At 42.8% G+C, this 22,794-nt stretch overlaps 1 protein-coding gene across 1 annotated transcript; it reads left to right on the top strand.

Annotated features, from left to right (window-relative positions):
- Positions 1–509: 509 nt before the first annotated feature.
- Positions 510–20,271, top strand: naf1 (nuclear assembly factor 1 homolog (S. cerevisiae)). Its single transcript, XM_026172104.1, has 9 exons — positions 510–609; positions 8,539–8,789; positions 8,862–8,985; positions 14,053–14,146; positions 14,262–14,344; positions 16,963–17,123; positions 17,694–17,745; positions 18,487–18,571; positions 19,849–20,271. The coding sequence occupies exons 2-9, from the start codon at positions 8,542–8,544 to the stop codon at positions 20,199–20,201; spliced, it is 1,200 nt and encodes a 399-aa protein (XP_026027889.1). The 5' UTR covers positions 510–609; positions 8,539–8,541; the 3' UTR covers positions 20,202–20,271.
- Positions 20,272–22,794: the final 2,523 nt, after the last annotated feature.

Raw genomic sequence — 22,794 nt, 5'->3', positions numbered from 1 at the left:
CCAACCTGACTTCTACTTTTTACTTTAGAATTTAAACTGTAGTTTAATACAAAACCCACAGCAAAATACAACCCCACGTGTTACACACGAACATGTGGCTGTAGCTGGTCAAATTCAAACATAACCAGCGGATGTAGCAATTCTAACCTTCAAAATAAAATAGAAGAATACTTTGGACCACTTTCTTAACTTATTTAAACCTAACTATACAGTACAAATAAGGATACAATTCATACCATATCCATTTTATGACGGCATTCTTAATGGAACTATTATTACAGCAATGGAACAATAAAATAGCATTTTATAAAATGCTATCCCAAAGCTAGGTTATCAAATGGGATAAAATGTGGAACACTTGAATTCCTTAAACCTAAATCGCTAAGAGCCCCACAAGACTTATTCAATACCCCTGCTTTTAGTATTTATCTTTGAGAAGTTTGCACTAATTTACGTCCGTATGACTTCTCATTGTGTTCCAGTTCGTCGCAATGCTTTTAAACTGAAGGTACGTAACGGATACAGTGTCGCTCATTTCCCTGAAGTTAGCTTGCGTGGTTCTCCGGGAGACTTTTTGCAACGTGGTTCTGGAGCTCCACAAGTAATCAGGTAGTAATATCATTAAACTACTCGGTCCACTTTTTATAATATTTGTGTCGAATTTGCTGTGGGAAGTTTTCGTTCTTCATACTGGTTTTTGACTGTAGTACCTCTGTGGGAGTTAAACGGGGCTAACGAATAGCACGTTAGCTATGTTTAGCTTCTGCATGTAAACAGTACACGTGTTTACATAAACAATACACTTATTTACGTGTGCAAACGTGTGTTTGGCTTGGTGTGGCCTGGAGGTTACTTTTGACCGTTGGTCACCTTTGTACTCATGAAACTGACCAGAAACTGACCTGGTGTCATGGTTAGCGCTGTTGACTTTGAATCCAGCGATCCGAGTTCACGTCTCCTGAGACCTCGGCCTCCATAATGCCGTTGTACACGTGCAATGACAATGAAGGGCTGTGTTATATAAGTGGACGTAGTTTTGCAGATAGTTGTTGTTATTATTATGGGTTTTTTTTATACTTATCTGGGCAAACTAGTCACCTCATAGTGTGTCCGACTAGTTTTGCATTTGGCTAGGGTGTCAGTACTGGTAGCAGCAGGCAATACTTGGAACCTACACAGGTTTCACAGTCCAAATCCTCCATCATGGAACATCAATATGTGTCTTTGCTGTGTCCCCCGGTGAAGTCTCAAGAGCATGGAGGAAACTCCAGGAGACAGAGCTAGACAGGGCCGTAGAAAGTCCCTAACTAGTATCTGCTCCTTTGAGGAATGACGAATAATATGAGCACTGCCAGAGCAGTGACCTCCAGCAGGCCACTGGTGTGAATGTCTCTGACCAGATTGTCAGAAACCAGCCTCAAGAGGGTGGCCTCAGGGCCTGACATCCTCAAGTGGGTCCTGTGCTCAGTGTTTAGCACTGTGGAGCCCAGTTGGCATTTGCCATAGAATACAAAAAAAAGAATTTGCAGGTCCACTACTGGCACCCTGTGCTTTACCCCCAGCACACGTGACAGACATGAAAGGCTTTGGAGTAGTGATGTGCGATACCACTGATTTCCTTTCCGATCCGATACCAAGTAATATTCAGGGTGGTATCGACGATACTGATCCGATACGATACTTTGTACAAAAACGTATTTTATTTATTGTATCTCAAATTATAGCGTCATAATGATTACAGGACATAAGATTACTTGTTCTTATCACTTAATAATGCAGAGTTCATCATATAGAAATAAAAAAACTGAAGTTGTGGCTATTTGAACACCTTGCCTGCCTGCAGCACTAAAGGACTCTGTGAGAGACGTCTGTCCCTGTCCTCCTCTTCAGTTCGTCTCAACATACGCGCCTCATATTCTGTGATATGATTTACTTTGAGGTGTTTGACAAGGTTAGTGATGTTGCCACAACCATACATGCCAACCCTCCCGATTTTTCCGGGAGAACCCCGGAGCCACCATTCTCCCGAATTTCCACCTGGACAACAAAATTAAAAAACCATATCGCAGAATTCCAGTTTCCACCAATGGCGGCAGCTACTTAGTTTTAATATTACTCTTATTTCTCTTTCTGGGTCGCAAAAAAAAAACTTTTAACATATTTTCAGGTGAGAATGTAGCTGTGTAAACTTCAAATATCTGAGCCGACCGACACATCGTCTTCAAACCCCCGCGGTCTTTCACTACTCAGGTTAAACATGATGTATAAGTCACTTTGATAACTTAAAAATGTTATTGTTGGGCTTTTTCAGTGTTTTATTTGTTTGTGAGTAAATCGGTTTGGCTGAGATTAAAGTTATTAGATTAGATTAAATTAAATGTAACTTTATTAATCCCTTGGGTTGGTTCTTCTGGGGTTTTCACACAGCTGAATAAACGTCAAACAGAAAAAGTGTGAGACGGTCGAGAGTTTACGCCAGCGCCCGGGTTATATTTTAAATAGCAAGGAGCAGACGGCAGAGTTTCACTCCACCGAGGGAGCTCGTGACGTACTACCCGGCTTTCTTTAGACCGCGAAGGCCGGGTCCTCAGGTGGAAGCAGCCTCTGAATTTGGACACCCCCGCTGTTTCCGGGCCAGCAAATAATAACGGTGACATTTAACGTATTTTATCCGATAAATAAACCCTGTAAAATGTATTTATCACACCTGATTGAATAGTTTTCTTATCAGATAGAGAAATAAAATGAGTCGCAAAATGTAGAGGCAAAATTTCCCCACCTGGGCTGCCTTGCGCCTCCGTCTGTTTCAACGTGTGACCCCGCCCCTCCCTCGGACAGTCGGGGATGAGTGCGCTAACATACCTGTAGGTCGCTGTTTTAATGAGTGTTTGATGGAAAACAACAATGGCGGAGTTTGCGCTCTCCAGACGCATGACAGGTGAGTCCTAGTAAATAATTTTCCAGTACGTGTACTGTCAATAGAAAATTGTACTTAGTAGTCAGTATACCGTATTTTCACGACCATAAGACGCACTGTGCTAAAAGGCGCAGTCTCAGTTATGTGTGCCATTACTGTATTTAACACACACATAAGGCGCACTGGATCATAGGGCGCATACAAGTACCGTATGCGTATTTAAAAATAAAGCGGGAGCAAACCTGAGTTCGGTACCTTACTCACATTTTTATTACCAATAATCGTCATCATCAACAACACACAAGCATACAAGTGTGCGTATTTAAAAATAAAGCAGGAGCAAAACAAAGTTTGGTACTCACATTTTTATCATCAATCAAACCCATCGAAGTCCTCATCCTCTGTGTCTGAATTGAACAGCTGCGCTAAATCTCCATCAAACATGCCAGGTTCACTTTCTTCACTGTCAGAGTCACTTTCCGTGCCGTGCGGCTCCTCGGAAACGATGCCGGCTTTTGCGAAAGCTCGAACAACAGTGCCAGCAGACATGTTAGCCCAAGCATCTACAATCCATTCGCAAATTGTGGCGTAACTCGCCCGGCGCTGCCTTCCACTCTTGGTGAAACTGTGGTCCCCATCGGTCATCCATCGCTCCCAGGCCACTCGCAGCCTTACTTTGAACGGGCGGTTCACACCGATGTCCAGCGGTTCACACCGATGTCCAGCGGTTGGAGCTCCTTTGTGAGGCCTCCCGGAATGACAGCAAGCTCACAGTTCATTTGTTTCATTAGTTTTTTCACATCGGCTGTGAGATGGGCACGCATAGAGTCACAGATCAACAGCGATGGTGATGCGTGGAAAAAACCACCTGGTCTCCTTACATACACCTCCCTCAGCCAGTCTTTCATCATTTCCTCATCCATCCAGCCCTTTTCATTTGCCTTAATGATGATTTCTGCTGGAAACTTCTCTTTAGGCAAAGTCTTTCTCTTAAAAATCACCATAGGTGGCAGTTTCTGTCCATTAGCATGGCAGCCAAGCACAACAGTAAAAGAAGACTTTTCATACCCCGTTGTGCGTATCGCTACCGTGCTGGTCCCCTTCTTCTCCACAGTGTGACTCACCGGGATGTCAAAAGTGAGCGGGACCTCGTGCATGTTTGTGATGTGGCTGGGCTGGATGTTTTTGTCGCCGATGTGTTTGCTGCAGTAGGAGCGGAAGATGGCCAGCTTTTCCTTATAATCCGCTGGAAGTTGCTGCGCTACCGTAGTCCTGGTCCGGATGGAAAAATGGCACCGTTTCATAAAAAGTGAAAGTGAAACTGCTTTTAGCCGAATGGTGACCGTCGAAACGCTTCTCCCGCTCGTTCTTTGCTCGATGATCCACCGCTCGAGTCTTTCCTCCAACTCGGGCCACCTTGCCTTATGTCCGCGGAAACTCAGCTGCGTCTTCTTGACCTGCCGGAGCTTGTTTTCCAGCTTCCTCCATTTGCGAACCATCGATTCGTTAATCTTAAATTCTCTCGCCGCTGCTCGATTTCCATGTTCCTCCGCGTAGCTGATGGCCTTCAGTTTAAACTGTGCTTCATAAGCGTGTCTCGTTGCCATTTTCAGGGTTGCCCCCACACTTCACCCTTTAGCATTCTCATGGTGTTCTCTACTACGTCCTCCTTACAACACACAGGGCGCACTGCGCTATAGGGCGCGCCGTACTTTTTGAAGAAAATCTAAGACTTTTAAGTGCGCCTTATGGTCGTGAAAATACGGTAATCTTTTAATAATATAAGTCTGCAAATGATAGAATACGGCATGATGACCTTTTTATGATTCAGACTGTTGTTATAGTTAACTGTGACCCGTTATGCAGGGAAGGAGCAGTACCTGCTAGATAAGAGCTTAACGAGCAGTTTCACTTCGTGCCAGGTAGAGAAGCATCTCCTGGCACACACACACATCCACATTCCAATGTAATAAACGAATGCACCTACTGTTGTACATAAATAAAGACCAGGGCAGTGGCAGAGCGCGAGTCCCGGAGCCCTCACTCTTGTGCGAGTGCTCTGTGACCGCCCTTGCATGCAATTAAAACTGTGTGTCTCCACTCTCTGACTCTCAGCTGAAGAAGTGTTTAAGAATATATCTCTTGACATATACATTACACATGCTGTTTTTAAAAAATTATGATTATTATTTTGCTAGCTATCAAACTCGCTGGAGAAATGTTTGAAATGCACTGAGTGTGATGCAGTATGGCAGCGCTATTATGGAATATGCTGTGAACTTAGCTAACATTACTTAGCAGTGATATGAGTTACTTTGCTCAAGTGAAAGCTTTAAACATTAGCCTGATACATCACTAGCTAACTTAAGGCTTTCTGATTAACCCTCTGGGGTCGATGGACCCAGAGTCTCCATTTCAACTTGGGTCGAACGTGCAGACTTCAAACTATATGCCAGTGTTTAAATTGTGTTGATAGGCCAGGTAAAACCGATGTTTTTTGTTTTTAATAAAACAGTGGCATTTACTCCGGGAAGAAACTGTAAAAACTGCGTTTTCTAAGGAGAGTGCAAGCAAACACGCTTTGCTTGTGAGTGAAAGACAACAGTCATTGGTGAAAAAAGAAAAAAACACTCCTTCCCTACTGGTGGAAAAATGTACCATGTCGACCAATCAAAAAAATGATATGGCAACATGTGGCATTTGGTTGTTTGAGGGGGGAGAGAGAGAGAGAGAGATATGCAAAAAAGCCACCAAAGGCAGATTACAGTGTAAACATGCCTGTGGTTTTTACAGTCAAAAATATCACTTTCTACTCGTATTTTAAATTTTGTCTGAATTTAGATAAATTGTGCTGATACAGTTTGTCAAAATGAGAAAATAACAGATTGGCAAGATAAACAGTTTTTAAAGGTGAAATATAGAGGCCAAATGAAAGTAGTCAAAAACGGCCAATTATATCCTGGACCCCAGCTTTTTGGAGTATTTGAAATAATGGTAATATGAGTGATCCATATGGTCACAAAGAATAGCCACTTGTTTCTGTGCTACCAAAGTTCCCCGGCTTTCATTCAAAATGTGTTTATCTTCAGCACCTGCACATTAACCCTTGTGTGGTGTTCGTATTTTTGTTACTCAGCCAGTGTTCATGGGTCTGGTGGACCCGCTAGAGTTTTGGCTTTCCAAATTAACACTATCAAACAATTTTATGTTAAATTACTCAACAGATGTTTACTTCATCCCAATTACAAGCCATATGAACAGCAAACATGATTATTTTTTTCCCTTTACCTTTGTTAGATCACATTTATGAATTAATGTGCTTCTTGTTTTTTTTTTTTTTTTTTAATAAAATGTTATAAAAAAAATAAATCAGTTATAATCAAGTGGAGTGAGTGGAAAGACACAACACATTTACACGTGAAGCAATATGTTTCACAACTAAATGGGATCAGCCGCTCATCAATGGTGACATTAGGCCCAGGGATGTAAAACAGGGGGAGGTGGTGCACACACTTATCCCACACTGTCTTGATGGCAGCTAGCTTGTCTCTCTGCCGTTGAGCTGGTCTGTTGTCTCGGTTATCAAAACGAATAATCCTGGAAATTTTGTGGAAGTTTTCCAGAGACACTGATGCATGGAAAGGTTCGTGCCGGTTTCTGCATCCCACAGGGATTCTGTGGATTCCCCTTTGGACCTGAAAACTCCTGCAAGGATGAGAACCCCAAAGTAGGCCTTTGGGGTTCTTAGATGAATTTGGTCCATCTCCTTCCACCTCTCTCCAAAAACACACCTTCCTTCTAGATTACTGCAATCCAGAATAATTTTCTGGATGGAATCTGGGATGAAAAGCTCAAATGAAGACTTGATGTCCTGCACATGAGTAACTGTCAGCCGTGTTGGCCCTGGCTTATCACAGTAACAGCTCTGCAGGGTGGCTCATTTCTTGGGCAAGAAGACCATTCAATGTCACCAGTTATTGACATCCATATTTCTTCACTTGCTGTCTGGTGGGCTTTTTTTGGTCCTGGAGCTGGCTGCTGATGGGGTACTCGTCTTCGTTTTGTTACTAAATGATGCTCAACCTCCTCTTCTTCAAAGTCACTGTCAGACTCTGAATTTTCAGAAATGTGAAATATTCTGAAACCTCTTTGTCAACATCATCATCCGAAGCCCCTCTCTCTTCCAAAATCAATTGGATGGCCCTCGCAGCAGATAATCTTTTGCCATCTTGATCAGTTGTGATAAGGAACCACACTGGCAAAGTCTTATTTATAGTATTATGCCCCTAATTTGCAGGTGGGACAGGGTATGAGAAAATAAAACTTGGATCCCTCAAGAAAGAGGGTAAAATGTGTGGGAATGTAAGAGCAGACGTGTCGATAGTTGAATTTTCAACAATGTTGCAACTTTGTGCGGAGCAGGAGGGGAAGAAAACACTATCAGCAGCACCAGAAAGGAGGAAGACAGAGTGTGGGAACACAGGACCTACACTTTCAACACTTTTATTAGACCTGGGTCCAGTGGACCCGAACACCTTGTATGTAATGTAAATGCGTGGGGGGAGGTACAGTATGAGGTCATTGAAAATTAGTTCGGATTTATGTTCTTCACAGAAAATAAGCCAAAGCCAATGAATTTCAGGTTGAAAAAATAATTAATTGTTTAATTTTTCTTTTGAAAAAAACTGAAAACGGGTCTCACAGACCCGAACACCATACAAGGGTTAAACTACTTAAAACTCATAAATGTCTTCAAGCTCACACTGAGGCCTGTGGGGCACAATCAGCCACTGAGACAGTACACACATTTATATGTGTATTTGTATATGAATATTTCATACTTTAAGGCTGCTTGTTTATTTAAGGGAGATACAAAATACATTGGAATTGTACATAATGATTGATTTGTTCACATTGTCACATCTTAATTTTTAAGTGAAATGTGCATTTTGAGTTTATACACTGTGTATATAAGGCAACTGTTTCCTTTTGCAGTATTTTTGTGTGGTGCGTTTTTCTATTTCTTAACAAAAGGTGAACAAAGGTGTTTAAGTTCACCTAGGATGATTTGTTTTAATTTTCACATGGTCTTACTGAGGTGATGCGAATTGACAAATGCATTCTATTTTTTGAGGGGGTGGCATGTGCTGGAAAAGCTAGCTTGAAAAGGGACCTTGTAGGTGCCTAAAAAGTGCTTGAATTTGACCCTGAAAAAGGCGTATGAACCCTGGTATTAACAAAATATTTCTATATCAGTAAAGTTTTAGTAGCCAGTTATTATCCTAACCCCCAATTCGTTATTATCAGGTTGTATTTAAAACTTCCTGAAAAATTTTCAGCTGATCCAAAATGCTGCAGCTTACTGGCAGGGATTAGAAAGAGAGAGCGTACTGACTCCTCCTAATTATATCCCTGTTAAATCCAAAGTCAAATGTAAAATCCTGCTCCTCGCGTACATTGTCTTGAATGATCAGTCCCTGTCTTATTTTAAAGACCCTATAGTACCTTATCACCCCAATAGATAGTGATTTATCAAGTGTCTTGAGGCAGCAGTTGTTGTAGTTTGGGGCTGTATAAATAAAATGACATTTAAAGTAACAGATTTTGAAACACATTTCAAGATAATGTTACAGATGGATGAGAACCTAACAGAGGGAAATGGACCGGCAGAAGCTGTAAAAGACGAGGATATGGAGGTTACAGTAACATCTCAACTAGAAGATGTCCTGGTGACCTCTGACAATGCTGAGATGGTGTCAAACACACAAACACTTTTAGAAGAAGAAAGGGCAGATGCACAAAGGCACTCAATAGCAGCAACCGTGTCTTTAGACACGCATAAGAGCAGCGAGGATTCTGAGGACTCGGACAGGTATGAAAACGCACAGCTGTCAGCGTGGTAAAACAAAGACGGGTGTCGCTAATGCTCTTTTCCTGTCCTCAGTGACAGCTCTTCCTCATCATCTTCATCCTTCTCTTCTCCCTCTGCACCTGCGGCTGTGGAAGAAGTTGATGAAGGTTTCAGCCAACCAGCACCCATCAAAACGCGAGATGAGATTCTGCTCGAGGTCAGTCTGTAATTGTATGTATGTGTGTTCTTGTTAAAACAGCGGTCCCTCTTTTACCGCGGGAGTTACGTTCTAAAAATAACCCACAATAGGTGAAATCTGCGAAGTAGCCCACTTTATTTTTCACAATTATTATAGATGTTTTAAGGCTGTAAAACCCCACACTACACACTTTATACACTTTTCTCAGACAGGCATGAAATTTTTCACACTTCGCTCTCAAAGTTCAAACCTTCGTAGAAAAATAAGTTCAGTGTTATAGAATGAAACCAAAGGAACCGGCAGATGACGACGTTTCGTCGACATTCGTGTGTTTGATGGGGATAAAACTTAAAAAACGTACAGTACAGCACTTCAGAGTCACACTGCTAGCGATCAAAGATTTATGTAAATTTGGCAAGCTGCACACATTCTGTACTGTACAAGGAGACATGGCATGAGATTGATTGACAATGGTCTACAGCCAATCAGGATGCAGAACAAAATGTGCTGTTTTAAAAAAAAAAAAAAAAAGCATGCAAAATTGCACCAAAAAAAAAATCTGCGAAAGGTGAACAGCATTATAGCGAGGGACCACTGTAGTCTAATATTAATTGTAACACTGAAGGGACGGTAATGGTTTGTGTTAGGGCTGGGCAATGTGAAGAAAATCTAATAATAATAGCTTTGGCTATATACCAATATACCATATAGTGCCTACTGATTCAAATTAACCATTCAACATGTTTTTTTTTTTGTTGTTGTTGTTGTTGTTTTTTTTTTTTTTGAATGATATGGTTGAAAATAACATTTGTTTCTGGAGGTTATTTAAATATAGATAAATCAAAAGACTTAACCTTTAAGTTTTAAAATGTACCTCAACAAAGTACGAATTAAAGGCAGCTAAGAGGGTACATTCGTTTGTACTTCACAGTGCAAATGGATAATGACCCAAAACACATCGCAACAGCAGCTCAGGTCTGTTTTTCAGTGGCAGGACAGAGCATGTTTTTCAGTTATTAAATGCAAAACTGAATCCAGAGAGACCCTCAAACGACAGAAACTGAACATAGGTCAAGTCGAGGCAGTCAAGGGGCAAAACACAGCATTGGGTCATGCACATAAGATAAGATAAGATAAGATAAGATAACCTTTATTAGTCCCACACGTGGGAAATTTGTTTTGTCACAGCAGGAAGTGGACAGTGCAAAAGTTATGAGGCAAAAATTAGAATACAATAAGAATAAATACAGTACACAACTGTACAGAATAGAATAAAATAAAATACTATATACAGTAGAATAAAATAAATATACAATAAGATAAAAATAGAATACAAATACAAATACTATATACAACTGAGTAAAAATACAACGATGACAGAAAGGATTATTGCACTTAGTATTATTGCATATGTATGGATGTGTGTGCTTGATCAGTTAAAGTCTTTATTATGGAGTCTGACAGCAGTGGGGAGGAAAGACCTGCGAAATCTCTCCGTCCCACACCGTGGGTGCCGCAGTCTCCCACTGAAGGAGCTGCTCAGTGCTGTCACAGTCTGCTGCATGGGGTGGGAGATGTTGTCCATCAGGGATGGCAGCTTAGCCGCCGTTCTCCTGTCACTCACCACCTCCACTGGGTCCAGAGGGCATCCTAGAACAGAGCTGGCCCTTCGGATCACCCTGTTCAGTCTCTTCCTGTCCCCAGCAGAGATGCTGCCGCCCCAGCAGACCACGCCATAAAAGATAGCAGAAGCCACAACAGAGTCATAGAAGGTCTTCAGGAGTGGGCCCTCCACCCCAAACGACCTGAGTCTCCGCAGCAGGTACAGCCTGCTCTGCCCTTTCCTGTAGAGGGCGTCTGAGTTATGAGTCCAGTCCAGTCTATTGTTCAGATGAACACCAAGGTACCTGTAGCTGTCCACAGCCTCAATGTCCATACCTTGGATGTTCAGTGGTTGCAGTGGAGAATGCTTGTGCCTGCGGAAGTCTACCACCAGTTCCTTGGTTTTACTGGCGTTGATCTGGAGGTAGTTCAGCTGGCACCAGTCCACAAAGTCTTGGGTCAGACCTCTGTACTCCTTGTCGTCCCCATCAGTGATGAGGCCGACTATTGCAGAGTCATCAGAGAACTTCTGCAGGAAGCACTGGGTGGAATTGTGGGAGAAGTCTGCAGTGTAGATGGTGAAGAGGAACGGAGCCAGAACCGTTCCCTGTGGGGCCCCCGTACTGCAGACGACCCTGTCCGACACACAGCCCTGAGTCCTCACATACTGTGGTCGGTCGGTGAGGTAGTCCAGGATCCAGGTAGTGAGGTGATGGTCCACTCCAGAGTTCTCCAGCTTGTCCTTTAGAACCGAGGGAAGAATAGTGTTGAAGGCACTGGAGAAATCAAAGAACATGATTCTCACAGTGCTTCCAGCGGTCTCCAGGTGAGCGAGGGAACGATGTAGGAGGTGAATGACGGCATCATCCGCTCCAATGCCAGGCTGGTAGGCAAACTGAAGTGGGTCCAGTGATGAGCTTATTAGGCGCCGAAGCTGAGCCAGGACCAACCGCTCCAGGGTCTTCATCAGGTGGGATGTCAGAGCCACCGGCCTGTAGCTGTTGAGGTCCTTGGGGCGTGAAGTCTTTGGCACTGGTACAACACAGGAGGTTTTCCAGAGCTGTGGGACTCTTCCCAACCTCAGGCTCAGGTTGAAGAGGTGCTCCATCACCCCACACAGTTGGTCCGCGCAGGACCTGACGACCCTCGAGCTGATGCCATCTGGACCCGCTGCCTTCTTGCCATTAATCCTCCTCAGTTCCCTCCTAACCTGGGTGGTTGAGAGAGACAGGCTGGAGCCTTGTGTTGAGTGTGTATTGGATGCTGTTGTTGGGGGTGGGGGGGAGTGAGCAGGGTGAATAGAGGAGGTGTGAAGTGTCAGAGGTGGAGCAGCAGCAGTGGGGGTGGGTGAGTCTGCAGCCGATGTTGTAGACTGTCTCATGGATGAGTCAAATCTGTTGAAGAAATGATTCAGTTCATTTGCCCATCTCACATCCCTCCCAGGCAGAGAGTTCTGCTGTTTGTGGCCCGAGATGGTTCTGAGGCCTCTCCAGACTTCACCAACGTTGTTTTGTTGAAGCTGGTTCTCCATCTTCTGCCTGTAGCTCTCCTTCCCATTCCTTATCAGTCCCCTCAGCTCTCTCTGCACCCTTTTCAACTCCTCTTTGTCTCTGGATTTGAAGGCCCTCCTCTTCTGCTTGAGGACGGTTTTAATTTCTGGGGTAATCCAAGGTTTGTTGTTGGAGAAACACCGTACAGTCCTGGTAGGTACGGTGTTATCCACACAGAAGTTTATATAGTCAGTAATGCATGTAGTAAGGCTGTCGATGTCCTCACCGTGGTCATCACAAATCACCTCCCACACAGTCGACTCAAAACAGTCCTTAAGAGCCTCCTCGCTCTCCTCTGACCATCTCTGCACTGTGCGGGTGGCTGGTGGCTCCCTGCGCACTAAGGGCTCATACACAGGGACAAGGTGCACCAGGTTGTGGTCAGATTTGCCCAGGGGAGGGAGAGGTGATGAACTGTATGCCTCTTCTGCATTGGCATACAGTAAGTCCAGTGTTTTATTGTCTCTGGTTGGGCAGGTCACATACTGGGTGAAGGTGGGCAGTGTGGAGTCCAGTGAGGCATGATTGAAGTCCCCTGATATTATGAGAAGGGCTCTCGGTGATTGTGTTTGCAGTCTGCTGACCACAGAGTGGAGAGAGTCACAGGCTGCATCCGCGTTGGCCGAGGGGGGGACATACGCTGTTATCGCGATAACATGCGAGAACTCCCGGGGCAGGTAGTACGGACGCATGCTAACGGCTCAATGTCTCTGCTGCAGAGTTGCTCTTTTACAGTGATGTGCCCAGGGTTACACCATCTGTCGTTCACAAAAACTGCCAGTCCCCCTCCTTTCCTCTTACCGCTGTCTCTGGTCCTGTCCGCTCGCAGCAGCTGGAATCCCGGTAGTGTCACGCTTGTGTCCGGAGTTAGCGATGTTAGCCACGACTCCGTTAGCATCATGATGCTACATTGCCGGTACTCCCTCTGTGACCAGGTTAGCGACATGAGCTCATCCATCTTATTGGGCAAAGATCTTACGTTTCCAATAATTACAGAAGGAAGAGATGGTCGATAACGTCTCCTTCTCGGGCGACGGCGCTCCTTCCCAGCACGACACCCCCGTCTTTTCCTCCTCAGCTCGCTGGGAATATCGGGTCTGTCCGCCGGCAGTACCGCTGCAGGACTCAGCGCTAACAGCTGATCCTTACTGTAAACAAAGGATCTCTGCTCTGGGTCCCCAGACACGGGTGAAAAAAGTAGAAATAAACTGAGAAAAACGACCAGGACTAGCACAAAACGGTAGAACATGGTTGCAGAGTCTAATTACTAATACGTTAGTTATAAAAAAATTACGAGAAAAAAGATAAGAAAGAAAGAAACTCAGAATGAGCAGAGCTGCTGTAACAGGCTGCCGCACACGGGGGGCGCCGGAAGTTGGGTTCTAGACTGACAAAGCACTTAAAAAGATTTTACTTGTTTGGATAAAATCCCTGCATTTATGATCAGTAATTACAATAAGAGGTAAATCTTTCATCATTTGCCTCACACAGTATACTTATCATGGGGAACTAGAGCTACATTAACCTCCCAAGCAGAGATGGCCTGCGTTATTGAAAATCTCAGAGGGAGCAACAGGATAATGAGTGACTCGTTACTAAGTCTGATACCAACATTTTGGCAGAAATGCTTAATAAGAATTAAATGAATAAAAATTACTCATGGGAAGTAATAAAATGTCTAGATTTTATATGTGATTGTTCCTGTAATGATGTCATGTGATGTGAAGTAAAAATACCAACAGCATTAATGCCACATTGAGCATTGTTAGTTATTACATTCCAACCAACAAGAACCACTATTAGCGTCTTATTGTCCACACTTTGCCACCATGTGTTTTGTTTTTGGGGTTTTTTTTTTGGGTGGGGGGGGGGGTGTCCTGAATTCTGAACGCCCTTCAGTCTTATGTCTAAATGTCATGTTGTTTGTGTGCAGGAACTTCCGGCAGTGGAGGAAGTATGTATTACCTTACCAGAAGAAGCAGAATTGCAGCCACTGGGCACCGTGTCGAATATTATACAGCAGCTTGGTAAATATAGGCACAGATTGTTTTAAGGCTACATTAGTGTCTACCAGAGGAAGAGCAGGAACAGTTTTGGCTTGTGTTTCAACTTTGTCTTTTACCACTGCTTCTGTCACTGCAGTTATTATCCAGTCCCTGAAAGACACGCCCCCTCTTAATGATGGCAGCATTATCTTCAAGTCTGATCGGGAGGCTGCAGCCAAGGTAAGGATGCCAACAGAAGCTTCTCTTTTGTAGAATGCAATAAGTTGCCTGTGTGGTTTTAAGGCCTTTACACACTGGACGAGTAAAATGCGTGCAAACGTTTTGTGCATTTAAAAATATTTTTCAGACTCAACTATTCTTAATGCAGCCGTTCACACCAAACACATAATTACACATGAAAAATTTGCAGCATTTATTTTTACATCAGGTTTAATTTTTACGGCGCTTCAGGTGCATATAAACATATATGACCACTCACAACTTTTTCCAGTGCTGATGCAATCAAAGTGTTCAGTATGACGGAACATTTGATTGTTGTGTCGCAGAACAGCTCATAATCGGCTCTCGGCCTCCTCGGGTATGGTCCCCGTCTCTGCTAACGAGCTCAAACTGCCTCACTGACATCCTGAAATACGTACAAAAGAGGCCGTGATACAGCTTCAACTCCTTGATCAAACCGTGAAATTATCCCTGCTTGAAAATGGGTTGAACCCAGAAACCTTTTTTTTTTTTTTTTTTTTTTTTTTTTTAAATTTTGTAGAATTAATTTTCTGCAAAAGCTCTGTGTACGTACACTACCAGTTAAAACTTTTAGTACACCCCAATTTTTTCTTTCTTTTTTTTTCTTTTTTTTTTTTTTTTAATTGAAAATTTGCAGATGATGTTAGCTTCATCAGGTGGTGACCCAGTTTGCATTGGAGCAGTTTGTGGTCAAGTATGAAGCAGCGGGAGTTGGAATTAGCACCTTCAAGTTTGAGACCATGGCTCTCAGCCGGAAAAGGATGGAATGCCTATTGCCCCAAGTGGAGGAGTTGATACATTACAGGTTGCATGTAGAAAACCTCAATTTTTCTTTTTTCTTTTTTTTTTTTTTAATTGAAAATTATGCAGTTTAATGTCTCATTGCACTCTGAAATGAAAGCATAGTACAAATAAGAAGAAATCATGGAATCAATTCATAGACCAAAATGTATTCTAAACTTTTGACTCATCAAAGTAGTCCCCTTGGGCAGATAGAACAGCTGAACACACCCGTGGCATTCTTTCTACAATAGGAATCAAATATTCTTCAGAAAGTTGTTCCCATATCTGTTGCAGAAGTTCCCATAAATGTGGACCTTGTAGGTTGCTTTGCTTTCACTCTTCCGTCCAGTTCATCCCAAACCAGCTCGATGGGTTTAAGTCTGGAGACTGTGCTGCCACTCCATGTTTTCAAGCTTACCATCTTGTTCTTTTTTTCCTGAGGTAGTTCTGGTATAGTTTGGACTAGGGCTGTTCGATATAACGATATATATCGGATGACGATATAAAAACGTCTATCGTTTTATTTTACGCTATCGTTTGTTTCGTGGTGTCGCAAAATAAACTGTTTACAGCAATATATTTTCTCATCGTTTTGATGGTCACTGTAGTGGCTATATAAATTTCTTAAAGTTCTCTCTTTCTCTTATATTTAATATAACCACACTACGGACAGACAAGCGCCTATTTTTATGCGTTGTCGTTAGCAACAACGACGGTAAAACCATTGCGTGTCCGCTTGTTTATTTTCCACATAAACCTTTCACAATAAAGCTCAAGATCCTGTTGAGACTTTTCAAAATAAACTGAATCACGTGAAAGAGTATGCAGAGAGTTTATGGATGAGAAGCAAAAAAAGAGCCGCCAGGTGCTAAAAAAATAAACCTTAGACTCAAACGTTAGAACAGGCTTTTCCCCGCAGCACGCCGTGTAATAAATACTCACAAAGAAAACGGCGGCTGTTACAACTTATGACTAAAAATGTATCGTTTCATGCATCGTTAAAACACTCGACTCCAGCCCAGCTGGAAACACTTCACGCAAGTTGAGCTGCCCGAGATTCACAGAATTTACAGAAAATTTTAAGTTTTTGTGATTTATATCGTTATCGGGACGATAGATGTCTTATATTGGGATATGAGATTTTGGTCATATCGCACAGCCCTAGCTTGGACTTGTGTTTTGGGTGATTATCTTGCTGTAGGATGAACCCCTGACCAACTAGACGCATACCAGAGGGTACTGCATGATGCTGCAGAATGCTGTGGTCCAGTCTTCAGTAGTCCAGTGGTGGTGTGCCATGGCCCAGACAAGCCTCTTTGTCTTATTCTGATGCCTTCGCAATGGCTTTCTTGCTTCAACTCATCCTCCCTGCAGCTTGAAGTCTTGTCTTCACAGTTGAAACTGAGACTTGCTTACTACGACAGTTTCTCTGTAGGACAAACCAACATTGATAAGTGACATGATGGTGTGTCTCTCTTCCATTGTTAATTGTCTTTTTCTCACAATTTGTGTAACAACACACTACTTTCTGCAGTACAATACAGTTCAACTGATGCTCAGGAGGGTATGGTACCACAGTGTGTTCCAGCACTGCTTTTATGCAGACAGAAGGGGTTGGAAGTAATCCAGAAAAATAGGAATAGCTGTAGAAGCTTGATCAACCTCCATTGCTGCAGAACAACAAAATTGTTAACTGATTTTGTGTTTCCTGACAAAGGCCTCTTTGTATAATCTGAAATGTACTTAATGTTTCAGTTTTGTAAAGGCCTTTACACCCAATGATATGACAGTGTTGCACTGTTTCTTTGTTTCAGGTGTTTGAGGTATTTGGCCCGGTGTCCAGCCCAATGTATGTTTTACGTTTTAATTCTGTGGATCAGATTATCAGTAAAGGGCTGAAAGAGGGTACTACCCTTTATTATGCACCAGCCATCAAGGAGTACACGGGATACATCCTCACACAGCAGCTAAGACTGTAAGTACACCATTAGCACCATAAGTATTGGTCTCAGTACACTACTGATGTGGTTCTGTTGGTTCATAATCATGTCTTCTAATATGCACTGGAGAGTATGAAACGGCTGGTATGAGAGTCAGCACCTGCAATATGGTTCTTGCCCTCTGTGTTTGACAAGAGAGGCTGTTGCTCACCTACCATGTCTCACTTTGTGAACCAAAATGGTCACAATATCAGCAGATGAGGTGATGAATGATATAAATAAGTCATCAGGAGATGTAGCTCTGATGTTCATGAGCTCATCTCTGGTCTGAGAAGTTATGGTTGTATGGCAGTTTATCAGAGTGCACTGAAAAACACAGAGCTGGCTGTCTCCGGCACCATCACGAAGGTCCAACTCTGCAATACAGTCACATTTGGATTCCTTTGCTTCCAATCCATTTCAGTGGTGTACAGGGGCATATAGATATTTAGTTTTCTGTGTTGACTGTGTGTAAGCTACTTTTGATTCAGTGAATGGAATCTGTTAGGCTAAGCTCATGTCTGTGTGTTTGTTTGTTATGTTCAAATGAAAATATTTGTGTGCAGATTACAGGGATCAGATGCATCCTGGAAAAATGACCAAGAACCGCCAGAAGAGGTATGTATCCAACAACGTCCATTGTTCATTGAGTCATATTCACACAGATGTTTTGGGTTTGCTGAGTGGATACTAGTGCTACTTGCTGCCCAACTCTTTGTGGACTTCTTTTTAAATTTGTTTTATCACTTTATTCTTGGCTTTGGTTGTTATACTCCATCATTGCATACCACAGTTTTGTTGAGGAGTGTGATCCCTCTATAGTTGGAGCTCACCCTACAGCCCCCGTTCTTAAAGATGGGAACCACTACCCCGGTCTGCCAGTCCAGAAATACTGCCCCTTATCTTCTCACAGCATTGTAGAGGTTTGTCAACAAAGACAGCCCCACAACATCAAGAGCCTTCAGAAACTTCATCCACCCCAGGGGCCCTGCCACCAAGGAGTTGTTTAACTGCCCCGGTGTTGTCCCCCTCATCCCCAGAGTTGCTTCCTCTATGGAAGACGTGTCAGTGGGATTAAGGAAGTATTCCCTCCACCGGCTGACAATATCCTCAGTCGCCCACACTATACACTGTGCATGTAGAGCACTTTTCCCCTCCCAAGTTGCTCCCACACTCGAGTTTTTGGTTCAGCCACTGCCCGAGCTGCTTTCCGCTTGGTCTGTCCATACCCGTCGGCTGCCTCCGAAGGCCCACAGGCTTACCTATCCCGATAGGACTCCTCTTTCAGGATTCCTTCTTTATGACTTCTGTCTCAGATTTTTTTAATTAATATATTTTTCCTCTCTCTCCGCCTATTAGGCTCTAGACTATAGTGATGATGAGAAAGAGCAGGAAGCAAAGAGGAAACTGAAAAATGCCAAAAAGAAGGACACTAGCCACACAGGTACTCCCATAAAAACACATCTCCAGTTCTTCTATGTGATGTATAGCATGGATAATGACATCCGCTGAAATTAGAATACTGTAGAACAGGGGTCGGCAACCTGCGGCTCCGGAGCCGCATGCATCTCTTTAGTCCTTATAGTGCGGCTCCGCGTGGTTTGGGAAAATAAATTATAAGTATTTAGCTGAAGTGTATTTTATTTATGTTAGTTTTTTTTTTAACTTGTAGCTCTAAATTGGAAGATCGTTGTGACATTGTAATATAAAAATAAAATTATATTTTATTATTTTTTCATCGCTCAAAATAAACGTCACACTCGCGGAAGCCGGTGTACCCGCCAAAACGCCGTGCATTTATCGAGACTTTCAAGATCTTCGGATCCACATTGTCAGCAGCTGTTCTCCACCGTGAACTATGTTAAAAACAAACACTGCTCACGCCTCACAGATGACAGCTTACAGTCCTGCGTAAAGATGAAAGTACAGCCCCATTGTAAACATATCGCGGCAGACCCGACGATGTTTGCATGAACACGCTTTTCAGCATCTCTTTATTGATCACTTTTCACACACTGTTGCTGTACGCACACAGCCGGCTGTAGCTTTTCAGCTCACAGCCCGACATATACCAACAACAGCATAGAGAGCGCAGACGTTAAGGTGGCGAGGCGTGATTGCGGGTGCCGCTCAGGTGCGTCCGCCTCCCCTGCAGCGGTGCTGCAGACCACACCCGGCCACACACATTAACCAGGTAAAATACATATTTAGGCAGAATACATTTTTTTGCAGCATAGTGCTATTTTTTTTTTTTATTATATTTTTAAAAGTCAGGTCAAGGCTCCAAAAGCCCAAAGGCGATATAACAGTTTTTGTTTGCTACTTGGATCATTTTAGTTCAGCGTCTTTCCTTTTGTTATATTTCTTTAAGAGTTGAAAATGTATTAATTACATAAATAAAATGTAATTTTCTCTGTAGCAGTTCATGGATTTCATAAGCAACACACCTTAGTTGTTCACACAAAGCATAAAAGTAAAAAGCAATATATATACAGTATTATCTTAATTTTAGATGTCAAAAAGTATTTGTGGCTCCCAGTGTTTTCTTTTGCGTGGAAACCTGTTCCAAATGGCTCTTTGGGTCTTAAAGGTTGCTGACCCCTGCTGTAGAAGCACAAGTTTATATGCAGGTTTTCAGGTTTTGAAGATTAAAGTGTTACAAATAGAAGGTGATACCATCCATCTTTAAATACCATTTCTTGTTTTCCCCCTCTTTTCTAGACAATCGTACTCAGAACCCTTCGCAGCGGCAACATAAGCATGATGGAAGGGGCTTCCCACCAAGACATACAAGGCCTTCTTTCCACCACCAGCACTCATTTAGACAGACAGAGCCACCACGACACACAAATTTCCCCCCTATGTTCATCCCTACTCCCTGTCCTTATCCTCCACCTCCTCACCATTTTCCTCCCTCTAACTTCCCTCTCTACCCCCCTCCTCCTCCTCCTCCTCCTCCTCCAACTTTCTTCAATCCTGCTTTCTCCACTCCTTTCTGGCTGCCAAACTCTGCCCCCTTTTCTGACTTTCCCCGCCCTCCCCCTCCTCCTCCTCCACCTCCTCCACCTCAGTGACAACTTGCAAAAACTATCAGCAGTGTCTTGTCTCTGATTGTAAAATAAAGCATACTTACTGTAGGTAATAGAGTTGTGTACTTTGCCACTTTTATGTCTGTTATTTGTGACACAACCACATGCATTGTGTTCACCATCCTGTAAGATCATGAAAGATCACATCACATGAAAATGATATTTTTATATTCTAAAAAAAAATCTGCCATTAATTTTCAAGCAGGGGCCAAAAAGCAAACTGGTGTACTCTGAAACGCAGCATGTTTTCATCATCAGCAACTTTCTTTAGTCTTTCCATGTTGTTAGACAGATGGTGGACTAAACTGGAACTTAACTGACTACCAGCAGCTCGTTTTAGTGTCAAAGAGCTGCGTAAAGCTGCATGTACACTGAAATTGCTCAGATTAAGCACTTTATTTCAGGACTTTTTTTTAAAAGCTTGTATTTTTAATGCAAACCTCATTTTACTTGAAATGAAAAATGAACATTTTATTATTAGAGTGCGATCAGCTCAGTGTGATGATGATTATTAATAAACATTGCAAAAATACTGTCGAATTGTGCTTTGGTCATTTTATTTTCCAGCCTATTGTTGACTATATAAAGACACTGATACTGCTGTTATAGTGCTTCCACGCATACTACATTTAACTACAGTGGATGTATAACTTTATAGTATTTCGAACCTTTGTTTGGGGAAGTTTTGTTGAAGTAGACCTGAAAATTTAATTCAATACCCCAGCTTTAGTGGATGTGTGAGAAGACATTAACATGACTTAAATTCTGATGTGTGCACTATTCTTGGTACACGCATTATATGAAGCCACAGGAAAAATTGCATATGTTTTTAGATTCTGAACAAAAACGAACTAAACACAAAACTCTGCAGAAAAAGAGAAAAGTAACTTCACATATCTAGGTCTATAGTTTTTGTTTTTTTATTGTTCCTTATGTGTACTCTGTTCCATCAAACCCCACCTAAAGCAATTTTGTCAGTTAGTGGAAAACCTAAGCCAGTATAGTAGGAATAAGCCAGTGCAAGTGGCAGTAGCCGTTTTCGAGACTCTTTCATTTCTGGGGAGCTGGCAAGCCATCTTTATATACACTTTACCGTTCAGACTGAAACACAGGTTAAACCTCACTACTGTCTGTTTTTGTTCTAGATACAAGATGTAATCATAACCTTTAGGGACTACACCCATTCATCAAAAAAATTCTAAGTTGTTCTACTGTGTTATGTTGCCATTGTGCCTTAATAAACCTGGTTCATTAAAGCACGTTGTTGGATTGAGCAGAGTGAGCGCGTATGCTGTCCGCTTCACTCCATGGCCTATCCGTCTGCCTGTGATGAAATGTGCTGTGCTCATTGAGGAGGCTGGAAGTCTCAACACTGAAGTTTACCAGAATCCCCCACACACAGACCAGTACCTATCAGCTGAAATTAGAATACTGTAGAACAGGGGTCGGCAACCTCTGATCAGAAGATTGGAGGTTTGAATCCAGTGAACGGCTACCCTGCGGTACTCGTGAGCACTTGTGGTACTTGGATGAACCTTGGATACCTCGGATGAAAAATCAACATCAATTCAATGTCGTCTTGCTATCTGAGTACACACTACTCCTGGGGTGCTGGATTGGTGGCTGCCCACTGTTTCACTGGGTTAAATGCAGAGGGTAATTTCCCTATGGGACTTAATAAAGTATACAGAACAACATTGTCATCTCTTATCCAGCAGGTTTATTGAGAGAATTTTCTCCAAGCACGACATCCCAGTTCACTTCAGACCCAGACAAAACTCACAAACGCAAATAGAAACTCAGCACATGCTGTGTACTGCAGCAAGGAGTGCCCAGCCCACTACTCTGCAATGAAATAACAATAAATCTTGTGTACCCTTTTTTAAGTGCGATTGTGGCGTTTTTCTACTGGTCACTATTAGAACTAGTTTCTTTCTTGCACTGAAGCCATTTTGTTGCCCACTTTCTAACATATTGAGTAAACTGTGACAAAAACAGAATTTTAAAATGAAGGAAAGTATTCCTATGTAGCTGAAATAAAAGGGGATTTTGTTAAAATAAATGCTCACGTGAGAATGTGCTAAAGACATATTTCACTAGCTGGGCCTACATTCTCAGTTACGATTGATGGTGGTGGATAAAGAAACGTGAACAGATGCTGCAATTTGGGGTGGGTCTCCAAGGGGACTGGCAGTGGCTCCCAGGCCAGGCAGATCCCCATGTACTAATGCAAATAAAAAAGCAGGTGCGGGGGATGAAATAAAGCACCAACAACCGGTATGACGAACGCGGCCGTGACTCTGGCAGACGAGCTGAACACTTTCTATGCTCGCTTCGAGGCTGCAGCTAAGGACTCCAACGATGCTAGTGCTAGCGGCGCTAACGGCTGCAGACAGGAAGATACTGCCAGCACCGGAAACGTGCTCGTCATCTCCGAGCATGAAGTAAGGAGAGACTTCAAGAGAGTGAACACCAGGAAAGCAGCAGGACCAGACGGCATCCCAGGTCGTATCCTCAGAGACTGCACATATACCAGCTAGCTCCTGTGTTCACTGAGATATTCAACATCTCTTTATCT

This window comes from Astatotilapia calliptera, chromosome 6 (genome assembly GCF_900246225.1).
Source record: "Astatotilapia calliptera chromosome 6, fAstCal1.2, whole genome shotgun sequence".
NCBI lineage: Eukaryota > Metazoa > Chordata > Actinopteri > Cichliformes > Cichlidae > Astatotilapia > Astatotilapia calliptera.
Note: the sequence above shows the minus strand (reverse complement) of the source record. Positions and strands in the feature narration are given on the sequence as shown.